The 23,428-nt window shown below is 34.2% G+C and overlaps 1 protein-coding gene across 2 annotated transcripts in view; it reads left to right on the top strand.

The window, feature by feature from the left end:
- ARIH1 (ariadne RBR E3 ubiquitin protein ligase 1) overlaps positions 1 to 23,428 on the top strand; it is a 75,076-nt gene that overhangs the window by 30,731 nt on the left and 20,917 nt on the right. Inside the window, exons 2-5 of one of the 2 annotated variants that reach the window (XM_031956667.1) lie at positions 8,393 to 8,460; positions 12,110 to 12,244; positions 19,398 to 19,542; positions 23,208 to 23,300. In XM_031956667.1, coding sequence (XP_031812527.1) covers positions 8,393 to 8,460; positions 12,110 to 12,244; positions 19,398 to 19,542; positions 23,208 to 23,300 — 441 coding nt within the window. The remainder of the gene's footprint in view (positions 1 to 8,392; positions 8,461 to 12,109; positions 12,245 to 19,397; positions 19,543 to 23,207; positions 23,301 to 23,428) is intronic. The other variant, XM_031956668.1, reaches the window with a different exon arrangement.

Here is a 23,428-nt window from a genome sequence, read left to right as displayed (position 1 = left end):
AAATTCTAAGATTATTAAAGATAAACCTGTTTTGGGGACCATGGTACTAAATTTATACATTTTCCATTCTCTTTTCCTAAGTGGAAAATATTTAGCTATATTAACAAATCAAATTGAATTTAGTTGTAAATATTTTAGAGCACTGAAGTGCAAAATGCTTTCTCCCCAACATCTTTCTTCCAATAGCGGTAAGGCTTTCCTTACTAGCCTCTACTTCTGAACTGTTCCTACTGAACTGTTCCTTCTGAACTGTATAGGTCTGTTTTTTTATTCATCTTATATTGCATAGGATTTTTAACTAGTGAAATCTTTTCATTGGTCTCTTTAGATAAATCCCTATTATCAGAATTGTTTCTCTTTGTGTCTTCAGAATTATCTCATTAGCAATTTCCTGTTCTTTCTGCGCTAACTTCCTTGAAACAATTTTATTTTTATAGAAGGAATTTTGAGACCAAAAACTCTGGCGTTTCCTTCAGACTTGGAGCTAGGAATTTTCTTCCGGTTATACCAGCTCTCATAGCGATCTGATATATTTCTATGGCTATAACATTTATGCCATTGACTCTCAAGTCTGTAGCTATAAACCTGAGTTCCAGTACTGTTTCTCTAGTGCTTCAAAAATCAACATGGTAGAGACTGACCTCATCAGTTTCTTTAATATTTGCTGAAACATTTCTCTAGACAATCAGGATTGAAACCTTAATATCATAACTTAACATGTCCTTAAGTCCTGATTTTATCTCAGCAGTATTTCTTGCATCTTTCTCATCTTCTCTCTCTACCATCTCATTGTTTAGGCACTTCCCTCATCTCCCTGCTTCTCTCTCCAAATCATTCTTTTTACTAGTGTGTCAAACACTGTATGGAATAGATATTCCAAATGTAACATATGCATTCATTTATTTAGTTTGGATGTACAGGTATAGAATTATCAAGGGATTTTTCTCTGTTGTCTAACAAATCCATTAAACTGGTTTGATTTGTGGAATTCTTTGAATCAAGAAGCATTTATCAATGCCAGGCACTATAGAAATTCAAGTAGAAAGACACAATATATAGAGTCTTATAGTGCTATCCTAATCAAGCCCCATTTGAAGAAATGGCAGTTTGTTTAATTTACTCATACATTCTACATTAAATCTTTCGTTACCAACTTTTAACCAATAGCTTCCAAGTTCTTCCATCCTCAAGTTGTCTACCTTTTCCAACCATCTTTGTGATGGAGTTGTATTCCTTAATTAAACACAGGTCTAAATGCAATATTAGTACTAGTTCATTAGTTAATAAACACCAATAACTCCTTTACAATTTGGTTATTATAACCTGCCTTTTTCTGCCTTCCTTTATGTTACTGTACAGCTCAGCCCAAGCAATTTTCTTTTTATCAAATGACATTCCCTCTGGGAATTTTCCTCAAAACCTCTGTCAGAATTTCCAGTTTACTTTTAAAGTAAGTTTTTTTGATACCTTTTGTTTTTTGTTTTGTTTTGAATTATTGTTTATATTATTATAATCCCCACCCCACCCCCACCCCCGTGTCCTCCTTTCTCCTTCTTGAGAGCCACCCTAGAGAACATAATTTTTAAGAAAAAAAAATCATAGTTTATTAATGTTATTTTAAAAGCCTGAAAATCATGGTTTTGGCTAATACTTGAGAACTTTCTACCTCTACAAATAGATGAGGTAGCAATGTCTTTTGAGCCATGCTAGTTCTTCGTGATTATACAATATACTTAATTTTGCTTCAATGATTCTTTCCATATACAGTGTTGTAGTCATTGTATATATGCTGTTATTTTGGCGCACTCAACTTCACTCTGCATCATTTCATGTTGATCTTTAAATGTTTCTTGCTATTCTTTTGTATGATAAGATAATTTCTTACATCTGTTCATATACTCGGGTGCACATTGTCTTCAAACAATAGAATGTCATCAATTTGAGGAATGAGTTAGCTCCAGAGCTGTTTCTTTTATTTCATATCATTGCTTCTCAAAGTAGGTTTGATGGTTGATGATAATTTTGGGAAGAAGTTGCTAAGACACAGATTGAGGCTTGAAGTTAGGAAAGATTCCTCACAACTGAAACTATTCAAAAATGGAAAAGAGCCCCTACATTTGGAATCTGTAGGCAAAGATTGGCCAGGTAATCAGTTGTTGTGTGTATTGTAAAGGGAGAGGATTATTATTCAGTAGACAAATGTAACCTTCATGTTCTATGAGCTCTTCATGTCCTGGCATTGGATATAGTGCTGGACTTAGAAGGACCTGGATTTCAAATAGGATCATGACGATGAACAAACCACTCAACATCTGAGATTCTCAACTTCCTTTCCTGTAAAATGAAAATAATATTGATATTTTAACTAATAACTATGATTTATGCTTTTCAGGTCAATTTGCTTTCAACTATAGCTGGATTATGAATTAGTCGCTCTTCAGTTGTTGCTTTGCCTTCAAACATACCTAGTACACTACTTGTTTCCCTGTTTGTTGGCGAGCAGAGACTCCTGTGGCTGAACTTGATATAGCACCTATTAACTTAATAAAAACTAATTCAGATGAGTTTGTAAATAAAATGATAAAAGAAAAACAGTAACCATATAGGTTTGCTTGTCATTTAGCTATTCAGAAAAATATTTGCCAAGTTCTCTTTTCAGTAGTTTACTTAGTGTAAAAACCAGGGTTTATTTCTCTCCTTCAATAATTTTTTCTTTGTATCTGCCACTCTTAAGGATTTTGGAAAGAGTTTTCAGGTGGTTAAAAACAGAAATAATTATTTTGAAGTGTTAGCACCTCACTGCTCTTTATGACTGCTTATTCGTAAAACATTAAGTAGGAACATATATTGGAAGAATTTTAAGAAAGGGACTTTAATCGAATATCATTTTAAAATATTCATATCAAGTTGACTAGATTTCAAGTCCTGATTTGAAAAGAATAAGTTATTTCTGATTTTTTAAATAATCAATTTTATCTGTTTACTTTTTCAAATGCTAATTTATTGAACGTTTCTTTTTCTATTTAAGCTTTGCCCAAAATAAAGATGTAGCTGATAATTATTTAGTAAATGAAAGTATTGTTACTTTTAGTATCCATGGACATTATCTCTAGTACCCTGCCCAGGAGAGGGGTACAGTGTTGGTCTGTTTATTTTCCCAGAAGCTAAAAGTAATCTGGTTTCTTCTGGTATGTTAGTAGCAATGTGAAAGGTCTGTATACTGGGTTACTGTCTTTTTTCCAAATTAATGATTGTTCACTGAATATCAGCTATGGAAGACTAGGACCAGACCTTCAAGGAGTGAGTATGACTAGAAAGATAAAACAGATGTACCTCTATGTGAAGCACCTAATACAAATGTATATTGCTGGTGTTGAGAAAAAGGTCTAGGAATGCCTTTTATAAGGGGTGGGGGGCATTCTTCCTTTCATTGGATTACCATATAAACTGTTGAGTAACTTAACTCTGCTGCTATTGTGAGCCTCTTCCTAATTTTTATTCTTGATATGGGCAGGTTTAGAGAAGGTAAGGGAAACAATTTGAACCGAGTTGCTGAGAGTACTGGAATAAGACAACTATATGTGTGAGACTTAAGATAGTTGTTGAAAGTTATAGAAATATTTTGGAGGAAGAGGATAACCTCAGATTATCCCCCTCAAACACAGTGAAATTTTCTTCCCTTTTCATAACTTTGCAAGAGTCTTAACATTTTTATTGCTTACAAGAGCGAAACTACTAAATTTGTGTGTAGTGTAGTAAAAAGATAAGCGAATTGATTTTATATGTTGATATAAGCAAGGATTGATAATATATAATGTGTGACTTTGGACAAAGTCATCTAACCTCTGGGTCTTGAATTCTTAATCTGTAAAGTGAGAATTTTGTAGTATATCTATTTTCACCCCATCCTTTAAAAAAAACAAACAAACCAAAAAAAAAAAAAAACCCTGTGCCTAATATTCCACAAAAATTTTGTTCTTTGTGGAGTGGAAGTATAAGAATTCCATATTTGTTACCTGGTCATAAAAGTTTAGAGTTAAACATCATTTCATAATTGACTTTTTACAGTAGACATTAATATTGTTTCTTGGTGGATGTGTGTGGGTGTGGGTGTGTGTTGCTTTTTAGCAGTGCTATGCCAAGAACCTTGAAAATAAACTAAGTAAAGTCTATGAGGGAAAATGAATAATTGACAAGGGAAAAGCTTGTTTTAAGGGGAAAATGAAGGTATATATTCCCAGTTTTTCAGTTTTGTTTGATGGTTTGAAAACTTGGCTGTCTTGGATATTGAAAGAAATTGGGGAAGATTAGCTAGGCGTGATAACAAAAGCTATAAGGATATAACACTTACTCACATCACTGTGAAAATATGAAAGTAACAGTAAGTATTCCCATTTTTACATAAGCGAACTAAAGTTCCTAGAGTTATTTCTATTTTACCATGCAGTTCTCATCTGTATATCTTTGGTAATGTCTTCCCTGTATGTTTAGCAAGTAATTGATATGAAAAGTGATCAGGATTGTTGGAGGGGATGCGGGAAAACTGGAACATTGATGCATTGTTGGTGGAGTTGTGAACGATTCCAACCATTCTGGAGAGTAGTTTGGAACTATGCTCAAAAAGTTATCAAACTATGCATACCCTTTGATCCAGCAGTGTTACTACTGGGCTTATATCCCAAAGAGATCATAAAGAAGGGAAAGGGACCTGTATGTGCACGAATGTTTGTGGCAGCCCTTTTTGTAGTGGCTAGAAACTGGAAACTGAGTGGATGCCCATCAGTTGGAGAATGGCTGAATAAATGGTGGTATATGAATATTATGGAATATTATTGTTCTGTAAGAAATGACCAACAGGATGATTTCAGAAAGGCCTGGAGAGACTTACACGAACTGATGCTGTGAGTGAAATGAGCAGAACCAGGAGATCATTATATACTATATTATATACTATTATATACTATATTATATACAGTTCTGTAAGAAATGACCAACAGGATGATTTCAGAAAGGCCTGGAGAGACTTACACGAACTGATGCTGTGAGTGAAATGAGCAGAACCAGGAGATCATTATATACTATATTATATACTATTATATACTATATTATATACATTATATACTATATGATGACCAGTTCTGATGGACCTGGCCATCCTCAGCAATGAGATCAACCAAAGCATTTCCAATGGAGCAGTAATGAACTGAACCAGCTACGCCCAGAGAAAGAACTCTGGGTGATGACTAAAAACCATTACATTGAATTCCCAATCCCTATGTTTATGCCCACCTGCATTTTTTATTTCCTTCACAAGCTAATTGTACAATATTTCAGAGTCTGATTCTTTTTGTACAGCAAAATAAGTTTGGTCATGTATACTTATTGTGTATCTAATTTATATTTAAATATATTTAACATCTACTGGTCATCCTGCCATCTGGGAGAGGGGGTGTGGGGATAAGAGGTGAAAAAATGGAACAAGAGGTTTGGCAATTGTTAATGCTGTAAAGTTACCCATACATATAACCTGTAAACAAAAGGCTATTAAATAAAAATAAAAAAAATTTTAAAAAAGAAAAGTGATCAGAATAGATTCCAAAGGAAAGACCTTAGTAAAATTATTCTTTAGGAAATTGTTCATATCCAGAACATTAAAATACTGTTACTATGAATCATCTAAAGGAACATGCAAAGAGTTTTTCTTTGTAGTAATACATTGTAGTATTATCGAATTAATGTTTGGTATTAGGGTAGAGATCCCTGGTTTTCTATGATGAAATAGCTACATGGGCAAGACCATAACAGCATATAACCACCAAACCTAAATGGCCTTTTATTCTTTTACCTTTCCTAACTTTTGACCCTGCTCACCCTTTTCCTAGTTTTCCCCATGCTTTTAGACATACCATAATCTTAGGTTTTTCCCTATCTCTGCTGATAAGCTCTTCCATCTCCTTTCTGGCTCTCATACTCTTCTTTGACCCTTTAATAATTCTCCCAAGGCCATGTCTTTGACCTTTTTTCCTTTTCCTTTGGTTTCAGCTAACACACTCCATTCAGATAATGATCAGGGTTTTTTGTTTGTTTTTTCTGTCCTTATTTCTCTGATGAAGCCCTAACTAGCTTTCTCATGGACTGATTGATCCAACATTTCCAAATCTTCATGTGGTCATGCCCTATCTACCAACACTTTAAACTCGAACTTTTCTCAAAATTGAGCTTATCTCTCCCTAAAATAAAATGATTCTTTTTTTCAAGACTACATAATTAAAAAAAAAAAAAGTTCTTGAGTATGCAGTGAGAGAACAAAACTCTTCCTCCATGTTCATAACCTCCTACCTCCTCTGCCTTTATCTTGCTTCTAAGATAAAATAGCTCCTCTCTTTAGCATTTAAAGCCTCTTCAGCCTGACTCCAACTTTTCCAGCTTCATTGGACTTTTCTCTCACACACACATTTGTGATCCTACCAAACTGAATACTGTCTGAATACATCTACTCTCACCTGGCTTTGTACTGGACATAGTACATGCCTGGAATGTTCTCCCTCATTGTTTTTCATCTCAGTTCTTTTTCTTTAAGATAAGCAGCTCAAGTATCATCATCTGGATGAAAGCCTTTTCTGTTCTTGCTCTCTTTTCTCCTCCCCCAAAATTCATGCATTTCCACACTTCCTCCCCCACCCCACCCCTAGCAACATTGTTGTATTTTCTTTGTGTGTATAGGGTGTTCCAAAAGTCTTAGCTACTGGTTTAAATTCTCAGGACTTTAAACTTCATTCCCTAAGACTTTGGGGGCATCTCATATTTGTATTTATTCACTTTACATTTATATTTATGTATATATATATATAATATATATATATATATATATAAAATATATATATAATTTTTTAATGCTTTATCAAAATGTAGGTTTCCTGTGATTTCATGTTATTTCTTATACATAGTATAGTGCCTAGCATATAGTAGGTCCTTAACAATTGCTTTATTGATCTCATTTTTAAAAATATATTTCCACTATCATGATACTAGAACAGCCCTTAGTTTTCACCTACTTAATTATTTTCTTTTCAATACTTTTCTTCCTTTCTGATCTGTCATTCCAAATTTTTAATACTGAAACTTGTGGTAGTAATTTTAATGCATGTGTCTTGATATTCCTCTTGCTTTGGCTGTCCAATCAAGGCCAAAACTTAGTCAGCCTTAGTCAGACCCTACCTTTCCACTCTTCATGTCACATTATTCTATACAAGGTTAGTTGTTGCTTTATCCAAACTGAGTTTGGAACCACACTCTGCTTCTCTTCCCTTCTGCCCTTCACTACCAAAAGTTATTCTCTTTTAGGATAACTACTTTGCTTTGTTCTCTGTTTATGCCTGGATTGGGTGTTCCTTTCTCCTTGATGAATTCCTACTGTGTTTTAAAACCCAGTTCAGTTGTTGCCTTCCCTGAAGTGTCTTTATCTTGAATATTTTCTGGTTTGGTGAATAACAAACTCATCAGAATTTTGCAAGATGAGCAAAATGGTGCTTTCATTAAGGAGAGAGATGGGTTACTAGACTTTTGAGATCATTGCATTGTCAAAAACAACTTCTCCTTTCTCCCAGAGTCCCTCTTTGCCTTACATTATACTTTACTCTCTACATGTTTAATCTCATCTCCAGTAGAAGGTAGAGTTTCTTGAGTAGTCGGAACAGTCATTCATGTCTTTGTAAACATTGCCTGCTCCTTCCCTGTGTAAAAAGGTACTTAGTAAGTGTTTATGGCTATTAGCTTTATGTGTTGCTTGTAGCTGTAATATATAGCATGGTTTACATGTAAAATGATCAGCTTGAACTTTTTTTTTTTAATACAGATGTTTTTGAAAGATTCACCATTAAAAAAGACTGCATTCAGATGCAACTTTTGATGTCATGTGGATATAGAAAGTGTTAAACATTCTAATATAAATAAAAATGAGCATTTATTAAGTGCCTATTAATCTGTTTGAATTTTTTTTTAATTCTAGTTAAATTTTAGTAAGAAAATTTTCCAGTTTGGTAATGTCTTTTATAATCCACATCAGTTCTGTACAATAATGCACAGTTAATTTATTTTTCCCTGCTTGATCTTATGGTTAAGAGATTAGGTCCTTGAAGTAGGGACCAATGATTTTATCTAAATTGTTTTATCTCTCAAAATCTAGAAAGGAGGCAAGGGCACACTTTAGCAAAAGAAGAATCTATTGTATTTTTCTTCAGTACTTGAATCATTCATTCAGCAAGCATTTATTACATAATTAGTATGTGCCAAGTACTGTGTTAGTCACAAGGGATACAAAGACATTCAGCAAGAGTTCACTGAATGTCATTGAAATGGTATTACTCTAATGTGACTTCTTTCCCTCCTTTAGAATCCAGCAACTATCACAAGAATACTCCTTAGCCATTTCAATTGGGATAAAGAGAAGCTGATGGAAAGGTAAGATACCATTGACAGCTTTACGACTACAAATAAGGGGAAGATAATATAGGGAAGAACAACTGTTATAGATCCAAACGGGCAAACTATTGCATGGTGACCCCATCACTTCTTTTAAAATTTAGAACAGTTTGTAGGGCTGAACCTTAGACTCACAGGGAATTTAAAATCTTTCTAGTTGAGCCCTCGTCAAATTGATAATCACTACAGCATCTTCAGTAAGTGGTCATCCTTCTTCTTTTTGAAGACCCTCTAATGGTTAGAAATCATTTTCACCATTTCTCCCCCTCAATTTAAAAAAACTTATTTTTGAGAGATATGTATATTCTAAGTGAGGGAAAAAAACTTTTTTTGTTCCCCTAAGATTCATTTGCTTTTATTCTAACCTTCATTATACTCCTCCTTCTCTCTGGAGAAAAGTCAAAACTATTCTGCTTGGGTTTAGCCCACCAAAATGTTCTGATAACTATATGTGAAAGATCCTAAGAGTTTATTGGCTGAGAATTGAACCAAAATCTCTTCTACTCCACAGTGTTTGAAATAAAGAGGCACTCTTGCTTAATTTCCAAAGAGAAGTGAGAATTTTTTTTTTTTTTTTTTTTTACTGCTCTATCAAGGAAGACTTGGTTCAGTAGTTTTGCCATGAAAAATTGGATTAGGTACTTTAAAATACCAATTTAAAAAATTGGGGGGGGGGGTGCCACAGAGCCATAATTTTAAAAACCAGCAAATGGTTTGGTGGATGTTCCCCAGTATTTTGCAGAGAATTCTATTAGTTTCCAGATAGTGATAAGATATAGTTCACATAGGTTCATGCTCAGTCAGTGTCAGAAAGGAATGTTGGCCGAATTCTTTTTTAAAGCATTTCTTTTGACTTTGGTAAGCTGTAAAACTCTACCCCATTATTGCAGTGTTTTTGTAACTGTCCTTATGGGAAAGTAGAAATTTATCTGACAACATTATATATTGACAATAGTCATAATTAAGGGAATACCAATAAAGTGTGGTCTGGATTTTATTTGATGAATCCTTTCAAAATTCTTTATTTAAAAATTTGATGATCCCATTTCAAACTCACAACATGCTAATTTTTATATCATGTATGATTTAAAAATATTGCTGCAGATGTACTTGGTCATTGGTTTATCAGTTGATAAGTTCTTAAGTCTTAATTATTCAAAAAGAAATAGAGATATTTTCAATTAAATATTTTGTTGTGCTTTGCATAAAGGAAGTTCAGTTTTTTGTTGTTTTTAAGCAGCAACTTATTTGTGGTTTTGAAACATTTTTGATTCCATGACACTAAATACATTGTGTCCTGATTTCAGAATTTATCCTTTACTTTTGGGGAATTAAGAGAAGGAAATGTTTAGATAACTAAGACAGCTTTGAAAATTACATGTTGAGTTTACTGTGTATTCTCCAAAAGAAAACAAGATGTTCATGTGTGATTTGTGGTTTCATATAGAGTGTTCTTTTTGTATTCTATTTTGTAAATGGAAATTTTATATAGTTTTCAGGGGTTTAGGGGGTTTGTTGGGGCTCTCCCCTCCCCCCACATTATAGGGCTGGGACATTAAATATGGAACCTTTAACAAGAGTGTTGATAGTATTGATTAAGTTGTTTTTTTGGTTTTTGTTTTAGCACTGTAACAGATTCTTTGAAGGGCAGTGGCTTTAGATGCTAGGGAATGTATTGAGGAAGAAGGAGATACATGGGGGAATAATAAATAGCAAACTCGTAGAAAAGCTGTTTCAAATATATCAGAACACATCCAGTGGCCTGTTTGAGGAATGCTTGTTGACTAATTCAGCTTGCAGTCCATCAGAATTCCCAAAGCCTTTTCATCTAAACTATTTTTTCTTATCTAGATATTCATACTCACCTCCACTACCATTTTGCATTTGGGACATTGATTTTTTTATTTTAACCAATATGTTATATGTAACATTTTTCAGTGTTTATTTTGTTCAGTATGTTCTAGTCTGGCAAGGTCTTTTAAAATGCAGGCTCCAATCTAGTTTGCTAGCTCTCCACATCCTGTCATCTGGAAATGTTAAGAGCATTTCACCTGTGACATTATTTGTCATTAATAAAAATACTTAATTACTACTACACACCTGTCAGATTGTCTGTCTAAGATGACAGAAAAAGATAATGATGAATATTGGAGAGGATGTTTTCCCACAAACTGGGACACTGACATTGTTGGTGGAACTGTGAACGGAACTAACCATTCTGGAGAGTTATTTGGAACTGTGCTCAAAAAGTTATCAGACTGTGCATACACTTTGACCCAGGAGTGTTACTACTGGGCTTATATCCCAAAGAGATCTTAAAGGAGCGAAAGGGACTCACGTGTGCAAAAATGTTTGTGGTAGCCCTTTTTGTAGTGACTAGAAATTGGAAACTGAATGGATGCCCATCAATTGGAGAATGGCTGAATAAGTTATGGTATGTGAATATTATGGGATATTATTTTGTATATAAGGAGTAAGTATTCACAGTGTTTAACAAAATACTTTGATTAAAATTGTCTTTTTTTTTTTAAGTAGGGGTATGCCTTTTAACTTAGATAATACAGTACTAATACTGACTTGATTGTTTTTGACCAGTTTTGTTGCCTGCCATTATTGACTTTATGTCATTGTAATTAACATTTGCATTCTGCTTTCTTTTGGATCATGTCACAAATGCTTCACCATTTTTTCTGAATTTCTTCATTGTGATGTTCCCATCATTCCACAGTTATGACTGGGATCCAAAGATTCAAGTCCAGGTTTGATTTTAGTCCTGGAATTTTCAAAAATATTTAGATCCATTGACTTCCCAGGCATTTTGAAGCACATTTAGTTCCATCTCTTGGATACATTTCTTTTTGTTTTTAATATAATCACCTTTTTGGCATCACCTAAAATGGAAATGTATCAGTCAGGGATGGACCCAATCCTACTCTGATGGGCACAAAAATTTTGACTTCCTTCATTTTTCCAATTTGAATCAGTTTTCTCTTTTATAGACAATACCTGGGAGCTCACCTTGTTATACTGAACTTAATGCAGATAACCAGACAGCTTTGAATTTTTTTTTTTTTTTTTTGAACTACTGCAGCTTTGAACTTCCAAGCTCAAGAAGTCCTTCAGTCCCCATCTTTCTAGTAGTTTGAATTTACAGACATGTGCCTGCTTACATTTTAAGATTGATTTGCCAATTGTTGTTTTGTTTATTGTCTTACTTATAACATGGCTTCTCTGTAGTTAAATGCCCTGTCTAGTTACGCCTGGTCAATTACAAATGATTCCACCAATCACAATTAACTAACATCAAAAAACTACTACAAAGCACAGACATGTTAGACCATACTGAGTTTCTTGAACAAATTTCAACAAGGAATTTTGGTAAAGCCTTGAATGAAAAAGTAACTTGTAATGAAAATCACTCTTCCTCCCAATCATCAATATTCCAGTCTTAAAATAGTCTTGCCCATAACAAGTATTTTTTAGTTTATTGTTGTTAAAATAGCGATAGTTTTTTTTAGCTGTGGGGTTTTTTGTTTTGCTTTGTTTCATCTTACATCATCACGTTCTTCCAACATCAAAATGCCCATTACATCTTTTAGAGAAAAATTAAACTATCTTCCCCTCCCAGCTCTACTCCTGACTTTCTGGACTTGGCCACCTGCCACCGTTCTCAGCTTCCATTGCACCTTAGGAATTCCCTCTATGCCTGGGGCCTCCTCACCCTGGAGCATCCCTCAACCATGTCAGCCCTCTCTTCCCATTGGTGAGTCCCTCTCAGTCTTACATTTGGGGCAGGGCCTTGATCAGCCAATCTTTATTTCCCACACACCTTGACTTCTGACTTTCTTGACTTTCTCTTGTCCCCAAGCAGGTCTGTGTCTAGCTGTTCTCTTTCCCTTCCACTCTTGTGTTCCCTCATTAGAGTGGACCCTGTTAAAGGGCAAGGACTATCTTTTCCTTGTATTTGTATCTCTCAACGTTTTGTATAGTACCTGGTACGTAATAAACACTTAATAAATGTTATTCTCACATTTTTACATACACTGAATATAAGGTACATTTTTTAAAAAAATAAAATGTATTTCTAGGGGATGGTATGGAACCAAGATTTCTTGTAATTAAAATGAGTTCATATGCCAAGACTAGATTAATTTATTAATGTTTTCATTTATATAATTAATATAGTTCTTATGAATGGCTTTTGGCCTCATCCTTTAGCAGAAACTACTCTCTCCAATATTGCCAGCCATCACTTGTCAAATCTCGGGATTTTCAGTCTTCATCTCACTCAGCCTGCCATTGTATTTTACATGTAGACGAGTGGTGCCAGGGCCTTCTAATCCATACCTGAGGATCCTTGTAGGTCACATATTGTGATACAATAAAATCTGCTTTATTTTGTTTCTTTTGTTACCTATTTCCCAATTACATTTTAATCCAGTTCAGATTTTCCTTGAAACTATAGTGAAGTGTGTGTTTGACATCTGTGCTGTAGAGTATCCCTTCTTCTCTGGGTTTTAATGATATTGCTCTCTTCTGGATCACCTCATCAGACCTTATTTTCTTTGTATCAAAAATTCTTTACCTGAGGTTCACGAGAAAGAGAAAGAGGGAAAAAAAGTGCATCTTTATTTTTATTATCTTTAACTGAAATTTATCATTTTCCTCAATGACAAATGTGAGCAATGAATATTGTTTAAAATATGGGGTCCATAAGTTTTCCACCAAATATTGCCAAAGGTACAAATAAAAGATTCTGAACAAAATGGTTCGGAATAGTCTGTTCTACAGTTTCTTCTTCACTTCCCTATCAATTCTTAATATGAGACTCAAATCTATCTATTATGTGCTGTATGACTTGGAGAATGCACCTAATGTTGAAATCTCGTTGTCTTCACTCCCTCTGTTCTTACCCACTTAACTATTTCTGTTAAGTACTGCCAGACTTCCCTTCATCATTTCACCCTATGTGTCTGGTTACCACATATTGCTCTCCTGACCCTTGAAAGGAATGCATACAAGCCACCTCTAACCTGTATTATTGCAATAGCCTCTTGATTGATTTCCCTGCCTCTATTTTCTGTCTTTCGGTTCATCTTTTCAACTGCTGCTGCCAAAACAATTTTCTTTCTTTGCAGCCTGACCATGTGATTCCTCTACTCTCCAAACTCAATAACTTCCTCTTGCCTATGGGATAAAATAATGGACATTGGTGTTTCCATCTTTAACCTATCTTTGCCTACCCCAACCTATTTTTGCAGCTTTTATTGTAATTTACTTCCCCTTCTTTACACTATGATTCAGCCAGAATAACTTGGGAACAGGTTCCTATCTTGAATCCCTCTCTTTTAAGCCTTGAATTTTTCCTTTTGTTTATATCTTCCTTCTCTCCCTACCACCATTGCCAGAGACCTGCTTCCAATACATTGCATAACTACTTTCAATTTGTTTACATTTATGTGTTGTATATGCTTATTATGTGCCCCCTCAGAGTGTAACTGCCTCCCATTGAGCAACGTGTTTTCATTCTCAGTACTTTTCTCCCCTCGAACAGGGCCTCAAGCACAGTAGACACTTAAATGCCTGTTAATTGATTTGCTGATTCTTTGTTTTTCCATCATTTCATACAGATGTTTACATGTTTTTGAATTAGTCATTTTTTAAATAATTCAATACTCTTCCATTATTTATCTACTTCCTCAAATAGTGAGCACCCACATTTTTTTTGCTACTACTAATAATCTTAGATCCCTATGTCATTCTTTCTAATTTGCTTGATTACAAGATAAAACCAGAGTTGTCAATAGTTTACTTGTATTACTTTTTCATATATGAATTAATGGTTTGCATTCCTTTCTACAACTTCATCTTCTTTGTTGTTGTTCAGCCATGTTCTTTTTGTGAGTCATTTTGAGATTTTCTTGGCAGAGATCCTGGAGGGTTTTGCCATTTCCTTTCCCAGCCTATTTGACAGATAAGAAAACTAAGGCAAACAAGTTAAGTGACTTACTCAGGGTCACATATCTAGTCAGTGTCTGAGGTTAGATTTGAACTCAGGAAGATGAGTCTTCCTGAGTCAAGCCTGGCTCTCCATTCATTGGTCTACCTAGTTGACCTCATATTTCATCATCTTGTTTTCTGTTTTATCTTTTATAATCACCTTTTTTAGTTAATTATACAAACTTTTTTAGTTAGCAGTTCAATTCTCCATCCATAGCACCATTTTCCTAATTATTTTAATATAGAATCTTTTTACAATTTGGAAGTATGCCCACAAAGCAATCAAACAGCATATATTTTGACTCGTCAATACTTCCACTAAATCTATGCCAAAAAGAGACAACCTGAATCAAAGGAGGGAAATGACTGAAAATACTTTGGTATATGAATGTAACCAAATATCTTTATGCAAGAAGAAATGATAATGTGTTTTCCAAAAAGGGGGAGGGGCGGAAGCCCAGAAGACTTATAATGAAAACTGGAATAGAGTGAAATAAGCAGAACTACGACAGTAGTTTATATGGTAACACCAATGTTGTAAAAGACAAACAACTTTGCAAGACTTAAGAATTCTGATTAATGTAGTCAATCCGATGGCCCAATGATGAAATATTTTATCTCCTGACAGAAGTAGTCATTAAAGGGGCCAGTTTTAGATATTGCAAGTTATGGGATTTATTTTTCTTGATTGTGCTCATTTATTACCAAATGTCATTTTTCTATTTCCTGGAGAGTGGCAGGGTAGTCTAGGAGAAAAGGGGAGCTACTAATGATAATGCTGCCCAGAAAGAATATTGGTGAAATTTTCTTTTTTTAGTGTACAGAAGAGAACAGGCAAGCTAGAGACAGCTTTGAAAGTGATGGATTTATTATAGACTTCTTTACAAACACCTGGTCTGTGACAGATTCACAGTTTAACCATAATTTTCTTTCTCATTGACTTTGGACATAAAATGTTTTCTTTTATTTTTCCCAGTCTACTTTGTATCGTGCTGGTCTAAACCTTCCCCCCCCCCAAAAAAAAAAAACAAAAAAAAAACTACTCCACTTTTCTGAGGAAATTTTTCTCTTCCTTCTACCTTTTCCCTTAGTAGTTTGTGTTTGAACTATCAGTACACTGAATCTTTCATATTGGAATTTGGATTCCAGCGTGTTAATTTTTGTGTGTAGATTTACTCCCTCAAAGTTAAAAAATAAAATAAAATACAGAAGTTGAGGTTCTCACTGCTCTGGGAATCTGGTAGAAGAGGAGAAATTTGATCACCAATAACCAAACTTAATTTTTTTTGGGGGGGGGTGTTCTGTTTTTCAAGGGAAGAAATGTTAAAGGAAAAGCAGTTTTCAGATTACTCATTTGGAGGGCATTTTGAAATCCATTGAATCTATTCATCTTAGTCCTTTTTAACTTGGTATAGATTTTTTATTGAGACCCACTTTTCACATCATTAATCTATTAATTTCTGTCCACCTATTTTTCCCATGGAACACTTCCTTGATTGATGGTCTTTTGTTTGTTTGGGGGGGGCGGGGTGTAATTTTGTTCTATCATTCCAGTCACTTTACTAGATACTGTTTATTGGAAGGAGTAGGGGGAAAGGAAGACATTTCTTCTTCTGATCCCCATCCTACTCCTATGTAGAGTGCACTGTGGAGATTAACTAATGGCATAGTTTGGATCCTTTTGTAGCCTTTTAGTCAAGAGCTTTATTTATACTTGTTTGATTCTAAGTGGGACATGTTCCTTTTTGTGCTGTTAGTCAGATTTTTCACTGTAATGTTGTGGAGTTGCTGTGTTGCAAACCTTTTGTGAGAGTTGATAAATATTGTTAAATCTTTCAACAAAAACATTGTCTTTCTAACCTGAAGCATTGAAGAGGAAAACAATCAAGATGATTCATAATCAGTATTTGAGCTTATCCATGAGAGATTTTTTGTTGTTGTTGTTTTGGTTTGGCTTTTTTTTTCCCCAGACCTTTAAAATTCCTAGTTTGGATGTGTATAGGATCTTAATAATCATTATTAGTCACCAGTGCTTTCAAAAGCCTCTTGCCTAAAACAATTACATGTAGTCAATAGATCAAAAATCCACCTTTGGGAAAGAAAAGCTGTAATTTGTAATCTGAGGATTCCACAGCCACCACCTTATTTTGAGTTTGGCATTTTATATTGTTTTATTTATTTATTTATTGCTGAGGCAATTGGGGTTAAGTGACTTGCCCAGGATTACCTAGCTAGGAAGTATTAATTCAGATTTGAACTCGGGTCCCCCTGACTTCACCATCTAGCTGCTCCTGGTATTTTATTTTTAAGGGCCCAGTGGTGGGCCTTGAGTCAGGAAAATTCATCTTGTTGCATTATCTGGCCTCACAACTTTACTAGCTTTGTTGACCTTAGGCAAGTCACTGAACCCTTTTTTGAGAAACTGAATCTAGTTTCTCATCTATAAAATGATCTGGAGAAGGAAAAAGTATACCATTCTAGTAACTTTGCCAAGAAAACCCCAAATGGGGTCATGAATAGTTTTATTCATTTATTCAGACACAACTGAAACGACTGAAAAATATTTATTTTTTCCATCGCTATTCAGAATCACCTCTTAACATTGTATCAATCAAATTTTATTATGAAATGTTTCTATTTACCAATAAGTTTTCAAGAAAGTATTTAGTTCTACATTTGTTTTTAAAATAATTGCTTTTTAATGCGAGTTATTTTCAAATAATTTTCTGTTTTACCTTTCAGCTTCTCCCTGTAACAAAATCCAACCACAAGACAGCAGTCTCATCTTAACAGCATTCTATACCATTAGTCTGTCCCTCACTTCTCCATTGAAAGGAGAAGGGGGTTTCCTTATCTTTTCTTGCTCCAAGATTGGTTAGTAAGATTGTATGATATTTGGTTTTTCACACCATTTCTGACAGGTCACAGTGTTGAGACAGGTTTTAGAGGGGTGTGTCAGTTTTCTCTGTGTTGTATCTCCTGCTAAAATGTAAATTACTTGAGTGTAAGAGCCTATTAATTCCCATCAATGGTACAGCTTGGAGCATTCAAAACAGTCTTGTAGAGATGATAGTACCATATAACGGAGTGTTGGAATAGTAAAGTGGTCTCCATAGCCATGTCAAAAATTAAAAGTTTAACAACTAAGTCATTTCTAAATGTTTTATTTCCACTACCCACTGATACAGTTAAATAAAAAATAAAATAAGCTTTAGTTTGTGATCAGAAATCATTTATTAACAGCAGTCCTGTTGGTTTTACAACATAAGAAACAATATTTGCTTTGGGGCCTTTAGCATTTTTAGAGTGAAATGGGAGACAATGGTTAGAAGCTTGGTCCCAGGAAAGAATATTTGAAAAAATATAACAGGCATGTGAAGGTAGTGGCTTTTGGGGGGCAGGCTTTTACTCATTGAAATTTAAATATATTTCTAAAATTTAATATTCTTGATCCTTCCATTATAAGGTCTTTAAGACAAGGACCATAAATTAAAGCTGTAGGGACCTTTAAAAATCCTCCAATCCAAAAACCCCATTTTATAGAAGAAGAGACCTGATGCCAAAAAGGGTGATATGACTTCGAAGAATCAGAAATGGTATATAAACAGTGTCCTCTTGATTCCAGATTTGATGCCCTTTTGAATTTTTGAATTTTTTTATTTTGTTCTGTTTTTTAACTAAAAGCTTTTTATTTTCAAAATGCACACAAAGATTCATCCCTGCAAAACCTTGTTGAACCACACTTATTATTTCTATATATATGAATTAGTGCTATATAAATGACAGCTTTCTGCCCTAAAGAATTATATGATGGGTTTATAGTGTTTGGTAGACATCAGACTTTGTTCTAATTTGTCTAATACTCCTTATACATTGAGCGTGATTCTTGTTTAGACCTTCTATAGATTCGACATGAGATACCTCTAACATCTTGGAGAGGGCTTCATCTTTGTCTTTTAATATGTTTTGGGGTAATAGTGTCATGCTTGGAGCTTTTCTATTTTACTTTTTCCCTTTAGATATGGCTGTCTTGATATGTTATTTGTTTATCCATGTAAATTGTCATTGCTTATATATAGTTTTACCTACTTAGAACTAGTACATGTCATTTTCTCATTGACCTTTGGATCATTTTCTCAGTGTCCAGAATCATGGACATAGATCTAATGGTATAATGTTCTCATAGTGCCCAGCATATATAGTAGACCCTTTATAAATACTTATCCTCTTCCTGGGAGATATTCAAATCAAAATAGTGTAATCAAAACATTTTCTGGAATTTTTACCACATATAAAATCTTTTTAAAATTCAAGATTTTTTTCTTGTTGCTTTTTAAATGTAATTTATGCTATGTATGAATTGATGAACAATTTATTAGAAATTTTTAGAATATCTAAACATCAAAAATTGATTATTATTCACTTATAAAATCTGAAGAAACATTGTTTATGGATATCATTGAAATAAATATGTACTACACAAGTATATCTAAAATTGCTGAATTCCACCTTTTTTTTTTTTCAGAATCATATCTGATATATGATTTTTAATTTAATTATTTAGGTCAGCCTATTAAGAGACTGTCCTAATTGAGGTGAATTTAACAAGTCTGCTGATTGTCGATTCAGTTGTCTAATAACAGCTATGTGATGGGTGTCTTGTTTCCCTCATAGTTTATTTTAATAATAGTGACCCATCACTTCCAAAGACATATGGAACAAAAAGCTTGTATGTTATATGGAACAGAGAGTTTGTATGCTATGTTCTAGGTTGGCATGTCAATCTTTACTCTGGACCTTCAATACCAGCGGAAGTTTTAATTTCTGTATGCTCTTCCCTGGGCATAACCAGGTTTGGGGAAGTTCTCACTAGGTAATATCGCCAAGTTCTCATCCCTTCTGTTTGAATAATGCAGGTACTTTGATGGAAACCTGGAGAAGCTCTTTGCTGAGTGTCATGTAATTAATCCAAGTAAAAAGTCTCGAACGCGCCAGATGAACACACGGTCGTCAGCCCAGGACATGCCTTGTCAGATCTGCTACTTGAACTACCCTAACTCAGTGAGTATTTGCATAACCACATGGCAGCTCTGGCACAGAGAGCTTATATAGCATAGTGTTTGAGAAAAGTGGCTGGCCATAAAGCAAAGTCTCAGGCAAACCTCCTATAAGGTGCTAACACCAATGTCTAGTGGGAGAGACTCCCTGATAGTAAGATCACATGATTCCTTTCCCGTGAACTAAAACATCCTGAATTGCATATTACTTCTTAAATACATTCAAATTCTTTTAATACCAGGCCATTATGGAGATTGCAGGATTCACCATATGAAAAGGTTTTCCCAGTTATAAAAGTCATTATAATATAGAACCACATGTTAAGAATTAAAACATTAGTCCTTAAAGATAAATGTATTTAATATGCACAGGGAAAAAATTGGTTTAGGAATGTTGGTTTTACTTAAATAAAATAATGATCTTTCATGTAAATTTTCTAATAAGCAGAGGTCCAAAATCTTAGAACTTTCTGACTTAAAATGGGGCAAAGAGCACTGGTTTTGGAGCCTAAGGACCTGAGTTCAAATCAAGTTACTACTATTTCTGCTACATGATCTTGGGTCAGTTAACTAATTTCTTTGAGTCTCAGTTTCCCACATGTAAAATGAAAAGATTGGACTAAGATGCTCTCTAGTTCTATAACTCTAAAACTGGTCTCACTGGGTTGGTAATGAGTTATTGGTCCAAAATAAAATTAGCATAAGATTAACAAATTAATTTATTATAGCAATCCTTTATTCCTGTAATTATTTTGTCATTTCATCTCTCTTCTCTAACCCTTTGCAAAAACAAACTTCTCTTCTGTTAGAATTTCTTAGTCACATTGCATGTTCTTTTAAAAAAAATTTTTTTTTTCATTGTCTTCACATTCCCTATAGTAGCAGGAAAATAAAGTCACAATAGAATATTATTGACATGTGAAAGGACCTTTGAGGTCATTTAGTGCAAGCTTCTCAATAGGGAAAAGTACCAAACGTTAAACTTATAAATAGAAGTAGTGGTGTAAAAAGGGATGGTGTATTCTCTTGACTGTAGTGTATTTTTCTGAATTGAATCCATGACTTGTGTTTCTATTGATAAAAATCTAAATTCTTAAAATACTAAAATATACAGAAAATCTCTGCCTATCCTGATGTTATACATGTAAATTTTCTTTTGTTAAACAAGTTAATTTATAAAGTTTGTTTGAATTAGTAACATCTAAAGAACTTTTCTTGATGTAATATATTGATTGTTTTGTCCAGCATAGTTTGGTCAGGTTTACTGTTTCTATATTTCATAAATGTCCTATAGTTCTTAACTCATTTAAAAATTTGCAATATCAAAATAAGGAACTAGTAAGCCGAAATATATTGGAATCCATCACATTATACTGATCCAGATAGAATTCTCTATATTGTGGAATAGTAGACCAGGAGTCATCTAGTGACACGATAAAAGGGGTTATGGAACCCCTCAAGCTAAGGTGTTAAATCTGAGACCAGCCTCTGTAAGTCTCAGCTGTAGAAGTGATGAAAGCCAAAAAGAGCCCAGGCAAAGGCCAGGCTTCAAAGGAAGGTGCAGAACAAGCCTAAGGACAACGTGGTCCTATTCCACTACTGAGATAACACAGGTATGATTCACCAGCTGTCCATCCGTACACATTTACTAAGTATTCCCACGTGCCAGGCACTGTGCTAAGCATTTGCTGCTCCATGGTGAAAGATTACCACGACCTCTTGTTGTTTGTTTTCAAAGAGATCCAGTGACATCACAGGGTGAATTGGATTGAAGTGTGAGGCAAGCTGTACAAAGTCATCAGCTTCACTCTCTCCTCCAGAGCCATCTGAGGACAGTTTGTTCAGTTTGTCATCAGAAGCACCAGTGTAAGGGACGCAGCATGATGTAATGAAGAGAGGGCCAGTTCTCAAGTCAGGAAGATCTGGGTTCAAGTCACCTCTGTCACTAGCTGTGACCCTGGACAAATCATTGAACTTCATGGTACCCTAGGGAGCTCTCAAAAATTGTAAATTGCAGTCTTGGAGAATCCTCAACGAGAACTCCCTGTACCAATGAAATCCCAGATTCTATGCTGCCTCCCACAGAAAGAAAAAAATCAACCACATTTTAAATGTTAATAGTCAATGAAATTTTTAAAAATTCTAATGAGAGACATTTCTGTCATGAGGGCATTTAGTCCATGTAGGAACTTGTGTATAGTCACAGTTTTAAGGATTATTACTCACAGTTCTATTTACTTGGAAACATTTTGTGTAAAAACACTTAACCTTTCAAGCTTTATTTTTCACAGATAAAATAGATTTGGGTAATAACATACCTCAAAGTTATGTTGATTTGTAGACCAAATAAAATAATGTGAAAAGCTTTGAAAATTGTAAAATGGTTATATGAGGATAATATAAGGTCATTGATAACACTGTGAAACACAACAAAAAAAGTTTTAGAAGTGAGTGGTGGTATAAGAAGTGTTCCTTTATCTGTATAACAATTCTTAAAGTAATCCATTAAAATTAAATAAGGAACCAATTGTCCATCATAATTTGGAACTAAGAAAGCAGACTCCTTTGTATTATTGGACATAATGAGGATCAAATGCTTTGGTGTACAATGATATGCAGTTGTATGTATATACAAATCTATAAGCTATTTTTTTCTTAAGTCTTTTTCACTCTCTACCTTCTATGTTATTGTATGCAAGAGAATGGATTTTTTTCCCCAGATAGATTTATTCTGTTTTGTTGTTGTTGTTGTTGTTGTTTGTTTTTGCTGTTACCCTCAGTTATATTTTTTATCATAAGTAATTGGTTCAACATCAGTTCCAGCTTTCAGCATTTTTGGTTTCTGAATGTCAGAAGATAATACAGCTTTCCTTGTAATAGAAGAAAGCAAAAGAGACAAAATCTATAAAATTATCCATACCCTGCTGTTTCCCTCACAAGCCATTTGTTAGGAACAACTCTCTTTGAAAATCTTAATGCACCTACCTAAATGTGAATATTCATTTATAGAGGGAAAATGAACCAAAATCTTGTAGTATTGTCCCTAGATAAACATTAAGATAGTACTCGACAAACAAACCTCCGTTGTTTTTTTTTGAGATGATTTATCATTAACTAAATTTTCATTTTAACATCAACCTGAAATTGAAACTTGACTACAACATCTTTTGGAAAGTATTGTAAATTACTGCTGTTTCCTGCATTGTTCTTCATTTACTGTATTACTTGATAACTTGGCTAGGCCAGGTTTTAATAGTCATCAAATGGGGAGTAACTAATCTTTTTTACATTGAGCATTTATCTTTGGCTTAAGTGTTTTAGATTTTGCTTCTGGATTTTATTTATAGTTTATATCATCTTTTGCATTATTTTTATTGAGGCTAAAAGAATATTATTTTTGCCTTTTGTTTAATTCATATGTGTATGTGTGTGACACATACACATTCATTTATATGTGAAACACAAATGAATTGGTATGACAGAATTTGTTTGCTTGTCTAGGATCTCTCCCCTCACTGGAAGTTTATGGGCATGACCCTTTAATTCTGCATTGGACCCTATAAAGATGCATGTAATGTTATTTAATATTGCTGCCTTATCTCAAGGTGCATTCTTTGGTGATTGCCCAAATAAATCATTGCTAAAATTCATTCTTTGTTTTTGCTGCAGTATTTCACTGGCCTTGAATGTGGACATAAATTCTGTATGCAGTGCTGGAGCGAATATTTAACTACCAAAATTATGGAGGAAGGCATGGGACAGGTAAAGAAAACCTGTTTATATCTTTGGAATAGTTTTGTATGTCTTCATTATATGTGATCCTCACAATTTGAATTTGTTGAGCAAATTGACTCTTTACAGATTCTTTCTCCCTGCCCCTTATCCCAAAA

The sequence above is a fragment of the Sarcophilus harrisii genome, chromosome 2 (genome assembly GCF_902635505.1).
Source record: "Sarcophilus harrisii chromosome 2, mSarHar1.11, whole genome shotgun sequence".
In the NCBI taxonomy this organism is placed as follows: domain Eukaryota; kingdom Metazoa; phylum Chordata; class Mammalia; order Dasyuromorphia; family Dasyuridae; genus Sarcophilus; species Sarcophilus harrisii.
The sequence above is the reverse complement of the archived record's forward strand: the minus strand, read 5'-3'. Positions and strand labels throughout refer to the sequence as shown.